The 22381-nt window shown below is 41.7% G+C and overlaps 2 protein-coding genes across 2 annotated transcripts in view; one reads left to right on the top strand and one right to left on the bottom strand.

The window, feature by feature from the left end:
• Positions 1-22381, bottom strand: part of UBAC2 (UBA domain containing 2) — a 77629-nt gene that overhangs the window by 54748 nt on the left and 500 nt on the right. Inside the window, exons 2-4 of the mRNA XM_082218821.1 lie at positions 15151-15278; positions 12156-12275; positions 11746-11852 (exon numbers count right to left, since the gene is read on the bottom strand). Of these exons, the coding sequence (XP_082074947.1) occupies positions 11746-11852; positions 12156-12275; positions 15151-15278 (355 nt within the window). The remainder of the gene's footprint in view (positions 1-11745; positions 11853-12155; positions 12276-15150; positions 15279-22381) is intronic.
• On the top strand, positions 187-8502 carry GPR18 (G protein-coupled receptor 18). Its single transcript, XM_082218832.1, has 2 exons — positions 187-463; positions 7041-8502. The coding sequence occupies exon 2, from the start codon at positions 7088-7090 to the stop codon at positions 8048-8050; it is 963 nt and encodes a 320-aa protein (XP_082074958.1). The 5' UTR covers positions 187-463; positions 7041-7087; the 3' UTR covers positions 8051-8502.

A 22381-nucleotide genomic window follows, 5' to 3' on the forward strand; every position in this document is an offset into this window, starting at 1 on the left:
GCATAATGATTTATCAGAAACTCCCTGCCCTATGAAAATAAATAAAATGTATGCTTATAATATACAGCCATTACAACAATAAATGTGAACATGTTTATTTCTTTACAGTACTTCAGCCATATGAATGCTTTATGTTTATGCCATGAAAATGAACAATTTAAGGGTAGGAAAGCAGAAAAACCACACTCTAGCAGACAGGAGGAAATATTTGGTCAGCTGACATATGTAACAAGAACGAAACGTGCCTTGTTTATACACCTATAGATTATTCACAATATTTTTTTTATTGGAGAAAATCTATATAACCAATCAGGGAACTAGTTGCATTATTTCATTTCCTGACTGTAAATGAGGGCTTCTATTTTAGTAAACGGAAGTTATTACAAAGACAAGAGCTCCAAATCTTTTGCAGATCAGAGAGTACAAAGAAGGCATCTCTAAAAGAAGAGCAAAGTGCAACCAGGTAGGAAATGTGATTAATTGTCCATCTCCGTTTGTGCTATCAACCATTTTAAAATATCGACATATACAAATATATAGATTCTAAAGCAGCAAAATAAAATTGAATGCCACCACTGTTTAAAGCTTTTAACACTAATACTTCAGTATTGTAATGTAAGTGATTTTTAACTTTCTGAACTAAATGCAATTTTTAAAAATCCCTGGAGTTTTTTATCAAATAACTAGAATGAAAGACTGACAACATAAAGACCACCTCTATAACAAAGGGAGGACTGTTCCCACATTTCTGAAATAATGAATACGCTATACTTACAATATCCTCAGTTAATTTAAATTCAGAGGCATTGAGAAATACAAAGAATTGCTGAAAAATTGAGTTTTTCCTGTAGAATTAAACAAACCAAAGGATAAACCAAAGCAAACTCAGGATATATATATACGCCATATTTATGATCCAAAGACCTACTTTAGGCACACCTAAGGCACTGAACACACTCTGTGGGGTTTCTACTTTCTTATCGTTGGACAGATTTCCATGTAATCCACCTTTGAAAGTCAACTCAGCTCCAAACATTACCAGCCACATTTCATAGGGGCAAGCTACTTTAAAAAAATTACAAGCCTCGCACCCCCTGTTGCAAGGTTATTTAGATCCAAACCCATGTTGTGTTATGTTGTATTATAACAGAATTGTTACTAAAAGTACTTATACCAGCCTAACTTTAAACTACTAAACATTAATGTTGTGACCATTTTCACATTATCTCTAAGGTTAGATTTATAAATAAGCAAATTAAAATAAGCCGCTGGGAAAGAGGTTTTTTGATGGAGCTAATTATTCAGTTACAGCAGCTAAATGTTTTTACCACTAAACATAGCAAATGGGTCCAAATTCTGAGGTCCTCTGTGCCCAAAATACAATTCTAAATGTGCAGCCCTTTTGGGGTTTGTTTTTTTTAAGTCACTTGCCTGGTAGCCCTCGTAAACAAGATCTGCCTGATAAGAAATCCATTTTTTTTGTTGTCGTTCAGTCAACCAGTGTGCCACAAACTACCCCATGTATCTCCGATCAAGTAGATCACTAAAAATGTTAAATTTGCCCAACAGATGCCATTTCCAGACTTCTTCCTTACATTTTCTCGACTTCATGCACCAAAATGGTGACAAATCGACCAGCCAAGAATAAACCTTGGCTACAATTCTGTTGGCGAACCACAAACTTGGGGTTGGGTGATACTCAAAGCCAAACCTCAGCTTGGCTCAGTGTGGGATGGGAACAAAAGGAACCAAGGAAGAGCAAAGCAGATGGGAGCACTTTTCTGGGAGCCCACACATTCACACGGCCCAGTAAGCCATGGTTTGGCTTACTGGTCATTGCGAATCTGGCCAGACTGTGCTATATGATCTATCTAAAATTCCAGAGGTATGGTATACATACAAAGGTAAAGTACTGAGAGATAAGCAGCAGTAGTTCATGGCTGGCAAAGTCTTCTCTTACTAAAGTGGACAGGTTTAGCCATAGTTCAGTGGCAGAGCGCATGCTCTGGTTGCCAAATGCCTTCAACGTTCCAGCTTCAATTTCTGGCATCTCCAGGGAGGGCTGGGAGACACTTCTCTCTGAATCCCTAGAGAGCCATTGCCACTTGGTATAGATGCTACTGAGCATGATGCGCCAATGGTTTGACTCCCATGGATGGGGAACCTGTGGCTCTCTAGATTTTAATGGGTGACCAATGGTCAGGGATGATGGAAACTGTAGTCCAACAATGCCTCGAGGGCCACAGTTTAGCCACTCCTTCGTTAAATTTAAGTTTTATACAGAGAAACAAGGAAGTGGTCCCTCCAACATGAAAGCAATGTTTCTGAGGTTGGAAGCCAGTGTTGCTTTCTAACTACATCTGGGCTAAGCAATCAGTTCTGAGCATGTACTTGTAACATGTTGTGGTAACAAATATATTCCAAATTTCATCTAAGCAAACTGGTTTTTTTTAGTTGGGCATGTTTTTTTCTTTCATTTCGAACACACTTAGTATTTAAGCCTTTCTTCCTATTCATATAAATAACTAGATGTCGAAATGTTATATCATTTCCCAGCTTGCTTTTATTCTCACAAATTTACAACACCATCATGAAAATTTTCATTCAGAAGTTCATCGGTGTTCAATAAGGGCTTGTTTCAAGCTAAGCGCATAAAAGACTCCAACCCTAAATCACCAAAACCACTTCTGTTGTTTAGTCTACACTAAGGCTCATAGGCTAAAGGGAACTAGAAAGCCTTAACACACAGCTGCAAACTTTAGTTTGCTTTCATTTCCAAGGTTCTATTGACCTAGGAAACCTAAATAATCCAGTGAACAATGGCAAGATAAATTGGTTATCATGTGTCCTAGTCTACACATGCCACCGATTACAGATGAACAGGAGGAACAAGTGTTTGGGTCTTTAACCAAGGATTTTGGTGTACTAGGGTAAACTAGGTCTCTTGGTGATGGGTCTTAGGGATGAAATATTAGTCATGTAAGGGGGAAAGGGGCTGTGGATCAAGACTTGGGGAAAACAATGCCCTTCCAGGCCCCTTGAGCCTTGCATGTTATGAGGCTTTTGGGGTGAAGACTTGGGGGAGGAACACGAGGCTCTTGGAACCCTGACTAAAATCACGTACAAATTATAAAGATGGAGGGGGGGGGAGCAGAACCTGACTACAGTGGTGCCTCGCAAGACGAAATTAATCCGTTCCGCGAGTCTCTTCGTCTAGCGGTTTTTTCGTCTTGCGAACCAACCCTATTAGCGGCTTAGCGGATTAGCGCTATTAGCGGTTTAGCGGCTATTAACGGCTATTAAAGGATTAGTGAATTAGCGGCTAAAAGGCTATTAGCGGCTTAGCAGCTTAGAAAAAGGGGGGGGAAGCAGGGGGAAATCGGAACACTCACAAGACGTTTTCGTCTTGCAAAGCAAGCCCATAGGGAAAATCGTCTTGTGAAGCAGCTCAAAAACGAAAAACCCTTTCGTCTAGCGGGTTTTCCGTCTTGCGAGGCATTCGTCTTGCGGGGCACCACTGTATATCCCTGAAGAACCAAGCACAGTTTTTCCATCTGGATCCCGTCTTAAGGGTTTGGTCATATGAAAGAGGGATTTTCCTAGACTGAAGAATGGGAAGGGTATCTAAAGCAGTCATGAGTAGGTAGTCTGTGGGGTGCAGTATTATGTTAGCATAAGTTGGGTGATGGTCTCTAACCTTGATGGGTACTGATGTGTTTACCAGTTCCTGGCATAATGCTTCATGCATGCTGCTTTTCCTAGGCAGGCCTCTAAAACCAATCAAGAGGAGTTCTGTAATAGTTTGATCGCTGTAGGAACCAGGCTGGGAGGAAGACACTTGCATATTCCGGAGGTCTCACACACTTCTTTGCATAACAAGTGAGAGTCATTCCAGTTGCTAAAGAATGATATTATCCTGGTGCTCTTAGCCAAAGCTAAGTTTAGTTTCTCAAACAAAAATTGAGATTTCTAAAGTCATGGTGCGAATGAACATTCAAAATGGTAGTGGGACCTCAGTAACAAATTTGGATCTAGAATATGCTGTGATCTAGATCATGTTAGATATGCTGTGTTATCGCCGATTAGCTATTTTCCCTGCTTTCTGATCTAAGTTGAGGATCCCATCCAAACTGTACTAAACAAAGAATACAGCAGCTTCTTGACAGTATTATGTGGTCTCCATGTCAGCTACTCGTGGTGGCTTAAGCCAACGTCACTGCAACAGCCTCATGTATGTGATGCTAAGCTAACTGACTGGTGGTCTAAATTCCATTCTAGCAGGTTTGTAAATAATCAATTGCTCATTCACCTGTGATGAGTAAGAACCTCCTCCAGCGTACTAGGCAGGAAGCTTAACAAAATGTCACCTTTTAAAGGGCAGCACAAGTTACTTTCATAGGTGGGGGGAGGGTAGGAACGTTAGTAAAAGCTGAGTAGGTTGGTAACTTGCAGATATTATTTGCAAGACTGCATTGCAGCAAGCTACTACAAAATATCTAGTGGTTAGGACTGCATTGCCATAACTAACTTTGTGGTAGCTAAAGGCTCCTTAAGAGACTAGGTTGCCGCATGCAATTATGTCCCCAACCCATCTTATCTCTCTGTCCTATGTAATGCTTTTGCATACAGCTGCTGTGCTTCATCTGGACTTTCTGGAACCACAGATTTCAATGCTAACAATGATCAGCTACTGCAGTAGTAGCAAAGACTGCAATCTTTGCAAGAAATGTGCAAGTGTCAAAACCAGTGGCACCCGCCACTTCTGCACATGAAAACACACACACAGCAGAGGCAGCTCAAAAGCACAGCTGCTCAGAAGACGAAGCGAGACCAAAGGTTTTCTCATTCAGCCACAAAAACAGGGAGGGTGTAGGGAGCTGCAAAGCAACAGGCGCTGGCAACCCACCCAAGAGACTGAAAGAAAGTAAAAAGACTCTCTTTTACCATGTTCAGAACTTCCTCTATTAAAATTATCTGCTGCAAAAGACTGCAGAGTTTTTCAGTCTACTTCCCTCTACTTTCACCACATCTTCTTATTTCAGATATGAGCATACTGGAGGAGGAGGGAGATATGGTCATTCTTTGACATGAGTAACGATGCATAAATACGTGGTTCAGAGTTTGCCACTTACAGCAAATAAAAGGAATTTGCATTAACACATTGCATATGAGAAAATCCACTGAATATTCAGGAAATATTTTTGTCTGTTGATAATTATGCAATATCAGTAAATACCAAACAATTGCTCTTGCACGACAACCTACTCTTTATGGCAACAACAACACAGTCAATAATTTGTGAAATGCTCAGCATTTCTCTGTAACGAGGGTGGGGGATCATGGACTATTGATGAACCCTTAGCCAGTTTCTAGTGAACCACCTGTTGGTGCCTGGAATTTCTGCAAATAGTAGTAGTAGTAGTAGTAGTAGTAGTAGTAGTAGCAGCAGCAGCAATAATAATAATAATAATAATAATAATAATAATAATAATAATAATAATGCTAAACTAGGCCAGCCCTGGTCTGATTCAATTCAATGCATTCTTAAGTTCTTAATCAAGAAAGAATGCTTAGACTCACCACAGGAATCACTATGTCAGAGCCAATACAGAAACCATGAAAATGCATTCCTGCTTTGTAGATTCCAGCATGCACTGGGAGATTCTAATAGGATTCAAGCAGAGTCTACAAAACTGAAGTTAGTCCACCCTTCCTCTAGTCCCCTTCGTCAGCAAAATTTATAGGCAGGGGGCCAGTCCACTGTCCTTCAGACCTTGTGGGGGGCTGGACTATATTTTTTGGGGGGGAGGGGGGAATGAACAAATTCCTATTCCCCACAATTAACCCAGAGATGCCTTTTAAATAAAAGCACACATTCTACTCATGTAAAAACACCAGGCAGGCCCCACAAATCACCCAGAGATGCATTTTAAATAAAAGGACACATTCTACTGATGTAAAAACACACTGATTCTCGGACCGTCCGCAGGCCAGATTTAGAAGGCAACTGGGCTGGATCTGGCCCCCAGGCCTTAGTTTGCCTACCCATGCTCTACAATATAGCTATTATAAAGTTGCTTCTCTAAAAGCTTGTTTGTGGGTTTTTTCTAAACAATATTCATTGGCATGATTTCACATCACTTTAAACCATAGTTTAAACTATGGTTTAAATGTGGACACACAGCTGATGCACATGCAGATACTTCACTCCTCTCCCACTCCTGTTGCACTACCAGGAATGAAGTCATGATCTGCCTTTTTCAGCATGTTTGGGTCTCACTGATCTCTAGGTAAAAGCCAAACCCCGAAGAAAATTATGTGTATACATAAAATGCGCAAAAGGATGGATAGATAAATAATTGTTCTCCACTGGGCTCCCTTGTAGAGGCTCAACATAGTACGTTCATGTTTATTTTTTTCAAAGATATATATATTTAGTTCTCTAAATCACCTTTATAACTATATAAAAAAAGAATGAGCTACCTTCTGATATAAAATTATGTGCTAATTCTTCAGGCTAACAATCATTACTTTCTGTGCAAACCTTGCACAGATCACGGAGTGGAGAAAATGACATTTTAATTTTTTTAAATAAAAGCAGTTAACCTAGAGTTGCTGAATGGAGGTAGAAACTTACTACAGACCATGTTCCTTCTCTCAAACCTTCTACATTTCAGGGATATGGACTCGATGACCCTCGGGATCCCTCCCAACCCTACAATTCTATGAAGAACTGCTTTGCTGTGGCTGACTTCTCTGCCCCGCTCCACCCACCTGCCCATTTTGCATTAGCATCAGCATTTTACAGAACTTCAGGGGGTCATTTGTAACTTATAAAGACCTCATGGGTCTATAAACTAAGCTAGCACATCAGAGGTTATGTTCAGCCGAAGTTTAACATGCAGCATTTTAAGAGAAACCACTTTCTCCCCAGTGAAATGCAAGCGTGGGACTGCTCGGTTCCAAATGCATCTTCCCCATTGCAAACTAACCTGACTGATTGTGCGACTTAATTTATCATTGATCTGTTTTGTTTTTAGGTATCATGTTGTAAGTTTTGAATAACTACTATCAAAATCTAATTGCAATGTCTGGAAACGATCATCCTGAAGAGTACAGAATTTCATCGCTTGTCTTCTACAGCTTTATTTTCGCAATTGGCTTATTTGTTAACGTCACGGCTCTCTGGGTCTTCAGCTGTACCACCAAGAAGAGAACAACGATAACTATATACATGATAAACGTTGCATTGCTTGACTTGCTTTTTATATTTTCCTTGCCCTTTCGGATGCTTTACTATGGCAAACGGTCTTGGATCTTTGGAGATGTCTTCTGCCAGGTTCTTAGTGCATTTACAATTTTTTACCCCAGCATCGCTCTATGGCTGCTAGCTTTTATAAGCGTGGATAGATATCTGGCTGTTGTGCAGCCCAAACATGCTAAGGGACTCAAGAACACAACCAAAGCTCTGATAGCCTGCATAGGCCTTTGGATAACGACTCTAGCAACATCTTCTCCACTGTTGTTCTTAGATTCTGATCCAGACAGAACATCAAACTTCACCACTTGCATTAAGATGATGGATATTATCTACCTAAAGGAAGTCAATGTATTAAATTTTTCTCGACTGATTCTTTTCTTCTTGATCCCTCTATTTATCATGCTTGGTTGTTACCTAGTCATCATTCACAGTCTCGTTCGTGGAAGAACTTCCAAGCTGAAACCAAAGGCTAAAGAGAGGTCCATCAGAATTATTGTGACACTGATCGTCCAAGTGCTTGTGTGTTTTGTGCCTTTTCACATCTGTTTTGCATTTCTGATGCTCCAGCATGGACCTGTAAGTTACAACCCATGGGGAGCGTTTACCACCTTTCTCATGAATCTCAGCACATGTCTAGACGTAATTTTGTACTATCTTGTTTCTAAACAATTTCAGGCCCGAGTGATCAGTGTCATGCTTTATCGTAATTATCTTCGAAGCGTACGAAGGAAAAGTGTACGATCTGGAAGCATGAGGTCATTAAGTAATATCAACAGTGAGATGATATAAAAAACTGTTAATAAAGACTTGAATAGTATTCAACAGAGCACAAGAAAGTATAGCAAAAGTTAAGAACAAATGGAAAATGTTAAAGAAGAAAGAAATAACTATTATTCCTCTCTCAAATGGTATCCACTCTGAACAAAGAGGTTAGCCTATGTGGACATGCAATGAGACTCCTGCTTATTTGATAAATTCAATTTTATACCTGTTTCCTTATAATTTTATTATCTTTGCTGCTTGGGTGTAAAGATTATGTTACCTTTCAGAAATTACAAAATTTGAAACTTGGTTGAAAACTGTGTTATTTCAGTGTTTATAGGAATGCCACACACATGCAAGAGGGGGGAGGCGTGGAAAGGGGGAAACTGTAGAAATTCCTTATTTTGAAATAAAAGCCTGTAGAATTCTGTATTTCGAAATCAAGTTTTCCCCAGCAATAAACATTTAAGTAATAACAACTGATACTGCCTAATTTGTTATTTGCGCCTGCCAAAATAAGAGCAAGATGCAAAGACTTCCACACAAGCAAACAAGCATGGAAGCCAGCACTGTGCCCCTGGCTGTAACAAAGTTTGTAATGCTGAAGGCTTCATTCTTGCAATGCATTGAGAAGAACCTTAAACAGCTCAGGACCGCAACACTTCAAGGTTCACCTTTCCCCATATGAATCAACTTGGAACTGCGATCAATATCTGAGGCCCTTCATGATAGGTCCAGAGGGTGGAAACACGAGAACGGGGCCTTCTCTGCAGTGGCTCCCCATTTGTGGAATGCTCTCCCCAGGGAGACTCGCCTGGTGCCTTCATTATACACCTTTAGGTTCCTGGTGAAAACATGGTTTTCCTCTCCAACCACGCCTTTGGCTGATTCACATTCTATGTCTTTTTAGATGTGTTTGTTTAAATTGTTTTGTTTTTGTTTTCACTGTGTATTTTGTGTTTTATTTTGTATTCGCATGCTGTGAACTGCCCTGAGGTCTTCGGATGAAGGGCAGTATACAAATTTATTTAACAACAACAACCTTGGACAAAAAGCATTTTGTTTCTGCAGCGGTTCTGATATGGACAGGGTGGAAACCTCCCAAACGAAAACGAAAATAGTCCAGCCTGTCAAATTGAAGGGCCTTTTGCTAATCATAAAAATAACAACAAAGTATAGTAACATGATAGTATCTGAATTTAAAATGCCAATCTTTATGGCAAACCTGAAAGGAACTTTTAAGTATCATAACAAATCTTTGAGGCTTTCTATTGCTTTCTGTTAGTGCAATGTAATAGCCTTTACTTCCAAATCTGGTATAGGTATTATCAGCTTATCATCAAAAAGGAAGATTTCGCAGCTAAAAGTAAAGGTAAAGGGACCCCTGACCATTAGGTCCAGTCGCAGACGACTCTGGGATTGTGGTGCTCATCTCGCTCTATAGGATGAGGGAGCCAGCGTTTGTCCGCAGACAGCTTCTGGGTCATGTGGCCAACATAACTAAGCCGCTTCTGGCGAACCAGAGCAGCGCATGGAAACGGCGTTTACCTTCCCACCAGAGTGGTACCTATTTATCTACTTGCACTTTGACGTGCTTTCGAACTGCTAGGTTGGCAGGCGCAGGGACTGAGCAACGGGAGCTCACCCTGTCGCGGGGATTCGAACCACCGACCTTTTGATTGGCAAGCCCTAGGCTCTGTGGTTTAGAGCACAGCGCCACCCACGTCCCAGATTTCGCTGCTACTACTACACAAAACATGTCAGTGCTCTCTTTGAACCTACTGCACTTTACAGCTCATTGGCAAAAAAATTTACAAGGGTTCTGCTGTTTTATATTCCTGATGCAGCACTTATCAGCCCTTCCAACCCCCCAAGTTGTGGCCTTCTGAGAAATAGAAATAGAGATTTCAGTATACAGTCAAACCTCGGAACTCGAATGGTTCTGTTCTCGAACATTTTGCTCCCGAACGCCAAAAACCCGGAAGTGTTCCGGTTTCCAAATGTTCCTCAGAAGTCGAAGGGCTTCTGAGGCACATTTTTCATCCCCCCCCCAATGACTTTGCAACCAGCCCAGTGATATTTGGTTATTGAACATTTTGGAAGATGAACAGTCTTCCAGAACAGATTATGTTCGAAAACCGAGGTTCCACTGTACTTAATATGTGTAGTTTATACTCTCAGCTGTTTTTGAATTGAATAAAAGTACAGTGGTACCTCAGGTTAAGAACTTAATTCGTTCTGTAGGTCTGTTCTTAACCTGAAACTGTTCTTAACCTGAGGTACCACTTTAGCTAATGGAGCCTCCCGCTGCTGCTGTGCCGCTGGAGCACAATTTCTGTTCTCATCCTGAAGCAAAGTTCTTAACCCAAGGTACTATTTCTGGGTTAGTGGAGTCTGTAACCTGAAGCATCTGTTACCCGAGGTTTCACTGTACTTACAAACTTACACAAAATAAGGCACATGCTATCAATTTTATGTGTCTAAAGTCACACATACATACTGTCAGGGAACTGACATCGGAGCTAGAGGTGGAGGGAAGGCTCTCAAATGATGCTGGAGAAGGGCCCAGCAGGGAGAGAAGCAGCTCAGCAGATGGGGAAGCAAATCAGCGCAACACCAGGGATAAAGGGGGGCAGATGGGGGAATTGGAGAGAGGGCTCCAGGACTCTTCACCGGACACCAGCGGGGAGAGCACGGGTCCTCCGTTACCCACGCCCTCCTTGCGCAGAAGACTTCCGCGCAGGGAGAGTAGGAGGAGACTTGGCGTCAAACAACTTTTATGTTGGAAAAGGTTTAAGAAACGCCCACTGACAGATTCTGCTAGCGACTGAGGCAGCCACGAAGTGAAGGGCTGTCCAGACAGAAAGGTTTAACAAGGCAACACAGCCAGGAGTGGCGGTAACTTATGCACGAGCAATCCCACACTCATTACATATACATACACACAAATAAAGAAAGACAACTTTTCAAGAGACTTTGAATGGACTTTTTGATGAAGTTTGATTTCCATTTCAAAAGTAGCCATGTTCATGAAAACAATTCCTCTTTTTCATATATGTTAGCAGCCATTATCCATCACCTGCAGCCGCCTAGGCTTCCTTCTCTCTTTTTTCCAACTCAAAATAATTTATTCAATGACCCCAATTTATTCAGTGCAGGATCCCAGCCAATTGGGTGCTGTATAATAAAAGTTATGGCAACAAAGTGACATATAGCCAATAAAATTTGGCTATGCGAGGGTATCACTGAGGGCAAACGAAGCATTCCCATTGCTTCACTCTTAACAGCAAGAGGAAAGCAAACACCCCCCCCCCCAGTGCCCAGCTAACACTTCTTATCTTACAATACAAGGTTTCCCCCTCAAAACAATTTCAGTTGTAAGTAGCAAAGTTTATTGCTCATTGGCCAATCAGGCCTTATGTGTACATACATACTAGTATATATAGCTCATGATCAAGAAAGGAACATCAGAACAAGTATCTGCGATGGTGGCTAGTTATAAACTTTCCCTCACAAAATATTAATACATATAATCTTAACACGTTTCAGTTTTGTGTCGGTATGCATGATCAGTTAGTAGAGTGTGGATCAGGATGCTGAGAAGTAACGAATAAAAGAAATGCATTTCCTTATAAGACTAAAACTGTACTAACTACATCCCTTAAAACCATATTGAAGGTACCCAGAGTTCAGCAAACCCCTTAACAAGCTGCGGTACTTACAATCCCGACGGCAAACTATTGATGGTGAGGCCAAAAGAATATTCAACAGCTTCTACAAGGAGAAGATCAAACAATACTGACAGCATCCAGGAGCCCAGCAAAAATGACTGAAAAAGAGGAACACAAATGCTCAGAATCACAAACTTAATACATCTTCCCACAGGCTTGAGATGCACTTTAAAAGACTTTTCTAAGGCCTAAAGATGATTTTTAGTTTTCTGGATTTTAGACAGAAGAGAAGGTGGCGAAAGAGATCATAATCCAGAGAGCAAATACCTCAGCTCCCAACCCAAACACAGTGATACAATTCCCAGCACCCTTAACATGTTTTGCACTAAGTATGCCGACAGGGAGGAAGATACAAAGCCTGAAGATGTAAAAACATGAGAGGAAACAGAACTGGAACTTACAGAAAATTTTCTGCTGCCATATCTTCTTTCAAATATCCTGAAGTTGTAGATGAGCAAGCTGCTACAGAATGTGTCTTTGAGATCAAGACATACTGTTCTCCCACATACAAGTCTCCAAACCTGAAAGTAGCAGAAAACACATGAATATGCATGAATATGTCCCAAATGCCAATTGCAATTTTGGTAAGATAATTTAAAAGAACAAGTTGCTTATATGAACACATTTTCAACCTTCGTCTTATAAACTGCATGTCAACTCAAGTCACACTAGATACAGTTCCAGTGCACGTACCTAACGTAGCTTGCTCTGTACTTTGAGAACCAATGGTCCATAGCACTATAAAGCCATAATACGTACAAGGCCATAAAATGTTAATAGAGAGCAAAAGAAAACCTTCTAGCAAGGACACTGCTATTGCTGGAACAAGTTATTATCCTGGATCCCCTTTTAAAGACAAATCACAAAAGGAAATAAATGACTGTGTCCGCACTCTGTACCCACAGGGGTTTGCTACAAATATTTCTATCCATATAACACTGGTCCTGAAAGATCTTCATTGGCTCCCAGTACGTTTCTGAGCACAATTCAAAGTGTTGGTGCTGACCTTTAAAGCCCTAAATGGCCTTGGCCCAGTATACCTGAAGGAGCATCTCCACCCCCATCGTTCAGCCCGGACTCTGAGGTCCCTCTCTGAGGGCCTTGTGGCAGTTCCCTCACTGCAAGAAGTGAGGTTACAGGGAACCAGGCAGGGGGCCTTCTCAGTAGTGGCGCCTGCCCTGTGGAAAGCCCTCCCAGCAGATGTCAAGGCAATAAACAACTATTTTACTTTTAAAAGACAACTGAAGGCGGCCCTGTTTAGGGAAGTTTTTAATGTCTGACGCTGCATTGTTTTTATTATTTGGTTGGAAGCCGCCCAGAGTGGCTGGGGAAACCCAGCCAGATGGGCGGGGTATAAATAATAAATTATCATCATCATCATCATCATCATCATCATCATTATTATTATTATTTCATCAACTTTTCTTCTTGTTCCAACAAGATTAAACATCATATACCCATTTCAGATTACGGTCCACATGACACGGTACAGCTGCAAGGCTGTGTCTTGTGGTTCCGCAGGGGGTGGGGATTAGCGTCTTATTTAAAGAGCAAAAATGTCATGCTGGTAGAGAAACACTTCCCTCCACCTGCCTGGTGCTCATCTCTCTGCATTCTTTCCCCAAACATTACTTTCCTTTCTCCAGACTCAGATACTAGGATGCATACTGACAGTGGCCTGGTTAGAATATCATGGAAAGCCAAGCATTGGCTTACTGGAAGCGTCCAAATGTAGCTCAATCGAAGTTTGTAGCTAAGAAGGAGAGAGCTTAACCATAATCTTGTGTTCAAATGGCACATTAAGACAAACCTTGGTTTAGCTGTCCTGCCATAATAGGAGAGGAGAAAAGTGGCTGTAATTCCTCTCTGGAAGCAAGCATTTTCATCCTAAATCATGGTTTGGTGTTATGTAAGAATGTGGACAGTAGAAGACTGTGCATGCCCACATGTACCAACAAGATTTTCTGGGCTGAATATACTGTAGATTGCATCCTTCACCCCATTCATTTTAAAAAGGGCAATTTCCAGCAAATTTGTATGCATTGTGTGCTATGTGCAATTATGTATCCTCTTTCAAAGGTGCGATGGAGAGCTCCAAAAGAAATCAGGCTCACACACAAGCAAGAAGATGCCCGGCAGGCAGAAGTCAACAGGTGAATTTTCCTATACGTTATTTCTATAGTAGGAAACCCCTCACCTGTTGAATTTATGCTTGCCACACAGCTGTTAAAAGTACAAGAATCCTCTTTCACTCAATGACAATCCAAAACCATGCAAAGAATTCAAGCTTCATGAGCTGTAAACCAATCATCTTAATATAGGTCTTTTGTCAAATTGATTTAGACTGGCAATAACACATTGAATGCAAAATCAGGCATGGCATTTCAGATTTAGGGTGTGTGTCAAAAGATATTTTAGATTTATAGTGATCAGGGTTCAGATACTCATGGTTGGAGTAATTTTTTAAAAAAGCAAGCAGTGTATTCCAATAACATTTATTGTGGTTATTCAGTCGTTGATCAGCTATCAGCACAGAACAAATGGCCATCATTTCCTCTCCCTCTCCCTTTCTCTTTGAGCAAAATCGATCTGAGATTTTGACATTCAAGTGTTCCAGCAGCAACAATCCGCCCCCAATAACTTTCTCTTTTCCCCTCACGGGTGAGAAAGCAATTAATCACCTCCCACATTGCTGCTGCGGTCAACAGCCCCCATAACTGCATTTTCATAAAAATATGCATGAGAAGCAGAGATATGCATACATACATACATACATACATGATCAGTATGTATGCACCCACCCAAGTAAGTCAGAGCAACTGGAGTTCTCAGCAGCTGGGCTATAGCACTTTACCTCCTGCATCACCACAACTCAGTTTTTGTAGCAAGCCCAGTAGACTGTGTCAGTGTTTTGAGGCTGCACTCACTTTGCCTTGATACTAGCCAGTATCCCTACAGCAGGCCAAAAGCATCCTCTGGAATGCATGCTTGAAGCAACATGGGGATTCCCTCCACCCCAGTGACACAATCCCCCAGCAACAAAGCTATTGCTCCGTCTCTAATTTAATATGACCTTTGGACCTTTAAACTGAGACTTACAGGACTGGATTGACATCACTGAAGGAAGAACAATTACGCGAGAAGGCACTTAACTCATGGATGAATGAAATGGGCAGAGCAAAAAGCCTTTCCCCCATGTGGGTCCTCTGTTGCAGCCGCTGCTAACTTCCTACATTTGACATGAGAGACTTGCTTTCCTATTAGTTACGTTTCCCAAGTGTTGTGTGTTAAGATTCCATTTGGCTTAGAATCCATATATATATTAAGATCCAGGTTGCGGAATTCCTGACTTTTAAAGTTATACATATGCATTCTTACAAATGACTTATTGCTTACCTGAAATTCCTCTTTTACTGCTTGCAGATTGTATGTGAAGAACTTCTGATAATGTTGAAAGAGCAGAGCCAACAGAAGTGAGAGAGTGCTCGGTATTATTAAGAGGCCTTTTGACAGAGGTGCTTTATCTTTAAAACAAAACAAAAATTGATAATAAAATGTTCCAGTTATAATAATATTTCTGAAAACAGATTAAAGAACAAGAATGCTTCCCAATCCAAATTAAATGATATTAATTCCCATTACTTATAAAAGAAGAAGAAGAGTTTGGATTTGATATCCCGCCTTTCACTCCCTTTAAGGAGTCTCAAAGCGGCTAACATTCTCCTTTCCCTTCCTCCCCCACAACAAACACGCTGTGAGGTGAGTGGGGCTGAGAGACTTCAGAGAAGCATGACTAGCCCAAGGTCACCCAGCAGCTGCATGTGGAGGAGCAGAGACGCGAACCTGGTTCCCCAGATTACGAGACTACTGCTCTTAACCACTACACCACACTGGCTCTCACCACATAAAACTGATTTATGATTCAAATGAAACATAACAAATGAAACCTTATTTCATCCAAGTTCGGTCCAAGACCGTAATACTCATCTTCAATATTTTCCCCACTTTGAGTCTGTAGGAATGTGACTCTCTTATGAAAACGAACGTGAAGAAACCAACTAAACAGAAACATACGCAGTAATTTTATTTTATTGATTTCTTAGAATCACAGAATCATAGAATTGTAGAGTTGGAAGGGGTCCCAAGGGTCATTTAGTCCAAACCCCTGCAATGCAGGAATCTCAACTAAAGCATCCATGACAGAGACCCAACCTCTGCTTAAAAACTCCCAATGAAGGAGAGTCCACCACCTCCCAAGGAAGTCCATTCCACTGTCTAACAGCTCTTACTTATTTCATGAGCATGCTATTCTTTATTCATATTATAGCATTTGTACAGGCTCTTCAGCCAAAAGGACTACCAGAGCAGCTTAAAGGTAAAGGTCCAGGGACCCCTGACCATTAGGTCCAGCCGTGGCCAACTCTGGGGTTGTGGTGCTCATCTCGCTTTATTGGCCGAGGAAGCCGGCGTACAGCTTCCGGGTCACGGGGCCAGCATGACCAAGCCGCTTCTGGAGAACCAGAGCAGCACACGGAAACGCCGTTTACCTTCCCGCCAGAGCAGTACCTATTTATCTACTTGCACTTTGACGTGCTTTCGAACTGCTAGGTTGGCCGGAGCAGGGACCGAGCAACGGGAGCTCACCCCGTCGCGGGGATTTGAACCACCGACCTTCTGATCGGCAAGTCCTAGGCTCTGTGGTTTAACCCACAGCGCCACCCATGTCCCTACAAGAGCAGCTTACATACAATCAAATTACATACAATAGAGCATAGCAGATGGTTCGAGCCCATCCAGGGGAGCATTGCAGGGAGTTGGACTAGATGACCCAACTCTACCATTCTGTGATTCTAATCAAAACAAGAGGAGTCCCTGTCTGCAGGCTTACAATCACATCAGGGAAGAGGGACCGGAACAAGTGGAAAAGCAAATGCAGGCACCAATTCCTTAATTCCTTTGACCAGCTAGGACAGAGACGATTCAGGAACAGGAGGTGCCTGATGGGGATTGTCTTCAGCAGAGCTGATGGAATAAGCCTTGTTTCTCACGTGTTCCCGAGGTAGTCAACTGTTGAATCAGATGATGGGTGAGGGAGAGGAGACCCAACGGAGCTCTAGCATGTTATGCTATGCGTGCTTATACTACTTTTTGAAGATTTTACCAATAGGCTCTTACTTCACTCTGTATACTTTATGTGTTGAAACATATCCCAAGATCTGCTGGCTGTGGGGCAGGCAATATGAAGTAGCAGGCTGCAGCCACCGAGTGTGTTAATGCACACTCATTTACCTACATGTGCATTAGATCCAGGGTTGCCAATGTGGTACCCGTGGGAACAGCAGTGCGCTTCCTTGAGGACTTCCCCTGGTGCCCAAGAGCCTCTGAGCACCCTCGCTTCTTGCTCGTTGCCCCCTTTGTGATCAGATAGTGAGAGTGCTTACCTCCACACTCCCCCCCCCCCAAAAAATATGTACAGCTGATGGAAGAAGTTGGAAGAGCAATGCTCTTTCCTACTTCTTCTTTCATTTCTAGGTGCTTTCCAAGGCTCCGAACAACTAAAGAGAAAGTGACTGAAAGGGTAGGAGGGAAAGGGGAATATTATGGGAGATGGGAGCAGAGAAATGGTGCACCTGGGGGAGAAAATGTTGGGCCACAGGAGTCGGGGGGGATGGGGTGCCAGTGAAGGTGTGCATGTACACATGCACACACACAAAAATACAGTAAACTGGACCCTTTTAAAATTGCACAATTTTCTCTCATCCTGCCCCCTCACCGCTATCACATCACAGACTACATCTGTCTTCACTGACCGAAGACACAAAAATCACAGCTCTGGCGCATTCCAACAATACCATGGCACAAAAACATACACCCAAGACACAGATCCTTATGTAGTCTCATAATTTTATTTCACAAGGTATTCTATCAAAACCACCAGCAAATCATAGGTCATCTCCGTGTCCATAGATGCATTCTGTGATTTGTTAGCAGCTTGTTGTAATCCAATGTAAAAATTGTGACTATGACCTGAATCAATGTGTTTGTGGTGCTGGTGTGCCAGATCTGTTATTTTGATTGAGAGGACTACGAACATAAGCTTTAATTTGATTGAGTTTATCTTTGTTTTTAATGGTGGTTTTATGTATGTTTGTTTTTAATTTGTTTGTGGACTGGGGTGGGTGGGGTGCTGGGCGGGGATAGTACCTCTGGTGGGGGACACATTGTGCTCCTTCTGGGGTCGTTTGTCCAACTTTGGTCCCTACCCTGCACTCAGCTCTCACCAGTGGCTGCTAGAAGTTGTCAGCATGCGACAGCAGCCACACCCTGGAAAACAGTTTCAACTGACTAGATAAACCAGGCGAAGGTTGCCGATGGGTCTCAAACCCTCAGTGAGTTAGGGACTTCCCCTGCATGTGAAGACAGACTCTGGCATATTGAGCGGACAAGACCAATATTGGGTCCAATGGTCCAGAAGACAGCTTCTAAACATGAAGAAGAAGAAGAAGAAGAGTTTGGATTTGATATCCTGCTATATTACTACTCGAAGGGGTCTCAGAGCAGCTAACAATCTCCTTTCCCTTCCTCCCCCACAACAAACACTCTGTGAGATGAGTGGGGCTGAGAGACTTCAGAGAAGTGTCACCCAGCAGCTGCATGTGGAGGAGCAGGGACGCGAACCCGGTTCACCAGATTACGAGTCTGCCACTCTTAACCACTACACCACACTGGCTCTACCACACACATGCTGTAGAGAGAAGCGAGGGGCAGGTGGGGCTTGTCAACCTGAGAAGGTAGCCCATCTAGGAGAAGGAAAACTCTGATCTTAAACCTTCGCTGCCTTGCAGGATATTTTCAGGAGAAGAAAAGGCTAAAGAGTAAACCCTCCACACATCCGGAGTGGATTTCATAAGGTGGTTGGATAGTGCCTTATAAGTTCCTTCTGGCAACTCGTATAAGCAAGCTGGTGCCAAACATATTTCTCTGATTTCTTTTGGGCCATATCAGCAAGGCCAAGAGGAAACTCGTGTTATCTGGGCAGAACAGGACCTCCATACACATTGCTCAGGCTTGCGCCCCAAGATCTCATTATACAGACTCAGACCCTGCAGTATACAGTATATAGATGCAAACCTTTCACCCGTACTTGGTCATCTGTGTTTCTTTTAGACATCTAAAACTTTAGCATACAGGAAGTGAGTATTTGGCTATTTTTACTTTTATCACAAGGTAGAGTAGCCACAGCTGTAACCAACACCTAAACGTGACAGTTACCCACAGTGGAAAGTACAGCTGTCTCTTCAATCATCAGATGTCTTTGCAAGCAAAATGTTGTCAGGAAAATGTTTTAAAATAAGAATGCATGTCAGTTTTAAAGGTATAATAAAGTTGTGTGGCTCTATGAAATTGTTCGGTAGATCAGTATAAAACCTTTACTTATCAGCAGCAAAAATACTGCTGCTAAAACAGTGCCTGTTCACGTTACCTGGATGTAAAAAATATTCAAATTGCCTAATAAGTTTATAAAATCCTGAACTCGTTTATAGCAACAATGATTTGGCATTAGGAGTCCACAACTCAAGAAAGGCAAACATTCAAGTCTTCATAAAAAGGACCTTCCTAAGAATACTAGGGGTCAATGAGGATTTTTTGACAGCATAAATTGTCAGCTCATTCTCCCTTCACTACCAAAAATATTTTTGGGAAAGGGAGAAATTAGCCCTCAAAGCCCAAAAAATCACATTATAATCACATTATAAGCATCAGGCAGGAGGCATGGTTGGCCATGAAACTAACTGGAGACCTAATTTAGTGTCTCCTATACCCTCAGAGCATTTTTTAAGCCAAATAACTGTAAAATTTACTTTAATTAAGCATCAGGTAGCCCCCCCCCCCGAAGGCCCTGGTTTTGGTCACTCAATATATTTTGGTTACAAGTCCCATCAGCCCCAGCCAGCATTACTAATGGTCAAGGATGATAGGTATTGTAGTCCAACAACATCTGGCTAACCTTGATTTAAGGCATCTGTCTTTTTCAATTCCTTCAGAAAAATTGGTTAAATCCAGAGATACTGCAAGTACTGTGACACATATGATACACTTTTTTTAAAAAAAAGTTCAAAGATTGGTCTTGCCTGCCATCTATCTGTTACTGGATATATTTATTTTAAAGTCTGAAGTTTTCTGCATGCTGAACAAAATGCAGGAATTAAAACAAAGGCTGTAATCTTGAAAACACCTGTATGCACTGCCCTATTCACCTACTATTTAACTAACTGCATTCCTATGCTAGGTGGGGAAGAGGGGGCTTGCCTCTTCCAATAGCCCTCTTTCTATGTTGGGTACAGAAAAGAAACAGAGAACTCCACCTATACTAGACTGAAAGAGTTCAGCACTCCACGCTTCACTCGAATGAAAAGGATTAAAGGGGGGATCCTAATTTGAACAAATAGCAAGCATTTTAAATCTACTTTCTAGTCAGAATCTTCTTTTTAAAACAACAATATTGAGTATATGGCACTCTTTCCAAATTATCTAAACAACGGGTGGGAAAACTGTGGCTCTCCACATAATATTGCAATGCAACTCAACAGCTATAGGCCAAGCTGGCTAAACATAATATTGCATGACTATTGGCCAAGATGGCTGGAGTTATGGGAGCTAGAGTTCAACAATATCATGAAGCCCATAGCTCCCCACCTGATTTAAACTCAAGGGTTCAGAGTGGACAATAACTGCTCTGCAACAATACTTGGTCTTGCTCTAACTAGTTGATGCAGTCTCGACCACAGGTGCTATTTAACGTGTATTATCTGCGTATCCTACTGGTAAAGGGGTGGAATTTGAACTCATGCAACAGGAGGCAGAGGAGAATGTTAAGGGAAAGTTCGTATTATGGTTTAATGCTCTTCCCACATTCTTACAAGTCATCCGCTCACCAGGTAAAACATCCCTATACTATATTAAGTTGGCCAACACAGCTCATTCTTACACAGTCCAGACTCCAGTTGTGCCATAACCACAACAGAAGAACAAAAGTGTGTAACTCAACTAGCTGAGTGCAGCTAGAAACAGCTGTCCTGGATAAGACCAAAGCTCCTTTTAATCCAGCATGCTGTTTTTGACAGCAGCTCGCCAGATGCCTATGAGAAGTCCACAGACAGGACATGAGGGCAACAGCCATTTCTCACTGTTGTTCCTCAGAAGATGATATCCAGGGGCACATTGCTGTAGTACTATATACACTTATCATGACCAGCAGATATGACAGCATTATCCAATCTCACTTTAAAGACATCTAAATTGTTGGTCTTGTTGAAGTGAATTCCACAGTTTCACTCTGCACTGTCGTTTGCATGCAGTCAGATATATAAAACACACAGATTTACAACATATTATTAACATGAACACATGGTGGGAAACAATTTCCCTGCTAAGGCCATTGTGAATCAAGGGTGAGGAGGGAGTGCACTGTGATGGTTATATTATTGCAACACAATCCTAACCCTGTCTATTCAGAAGTAAAGTGCTAGAGGTTTCAGGATTGCAGCTTTAGGTGCAGGAAGGTTCAGGTTCAATTCCCTGAATGATGACACTGACTGACTGACTTCAGGCCAATCGCTGTTCCCCAGCCTAACCTATTGCACAGAACTGGTGTTGAAGGTATGATGGAAGAAACCATGAGCGTTGCCTTGGAGGAAATGTGGAATAACACACTTTTTAACCCCTGGCTTTTAACACTTGAAGTGTATGTTTTTAGGACCCACCTCGTATTTATTTTTATAGCTATTGTAAGTTATTAATTGTTATTAATGCTGTAACCTGCCCTGGGACCTTATGTTGAAAGGTGGGCAATCAATCAGTCAGTCAGTCAGTCAATCAATCAATCAATCAATCAATCACATGTGTTGCTGCCACCCTGTGCACACTTATTTGGAAGTATGTCTCTCTGAACTTTGCTTAATTGGGGAATCTATGGCCTTTTAAACTGTGGGGAGTTACTGTTTTCGTTTACTACTATGCCATGTATTTTTGTGTTTTGTTTTGTGTGTTTTTTGATATTGTAAATCTCCCTGCGTTTCTCGAATGAAGGCCAGTATAGCCATTTAATAAACAAAATAAATAATAGTAATATGCTCATTACAGAGGGTTAAGCCCATTGCAGCAAAAATCAAAGAGTTGCATCTTTCAATGACAAGATCTTTCTTTTAGAACTTTGAGATGACATGTGAAGGCAGCCCTGTATCGGGAAGTTTTTTATGTTTGACGGTGTTATATGTGTTGGAAGCCGCCAAGAGTGGCTGGGGCAATCCAGCCCAATGGGCAGGGTATAAATAATAAAAGTACGGTATATCATCATCACTTTTCCCCCCAGTTGATACTCAAGGGTATGCAGTACTTTTTGTTGTTGTTAAAAAGTGTGACACTTTTTTGGATAAAAATTGTGACACTTACTGTAACAACTTCATGGTGAGTACAGGCCCCTCTCTTTCTTTGGTTAAAAATTGTGACACTATAACAACTTCATGGTAAGTACCTGAACCTATTTTTCTAGAAAAAAGTTCTTCTTCTTCTTCTATTATTATTATTATTATTATTTCTGCAATGCGAACTTCCTGGGACTCTAGAT

This window comes from Podarcis vaucheri (genome assembly GCF_965113315.1).
Source record: "Podarcis vaucheri genome assembly, chromosome: 4".
Taxonomy (NCBI): domain Eukaryota; kingdom Metazoa; phylum Chordata; class Lepidosauria; order Squamata; family Lacertidae; genus Podarcis; species Podarcis vaucheri.

Coding starts and splice junctions, on each gene's coding strand:
- GPR18 (XM_082218832.1), top strand. CDS start 7,088: ATGTCTGGAAACGATCATCCTGAAGAGTACAGAATTTCATCGCTTGTC.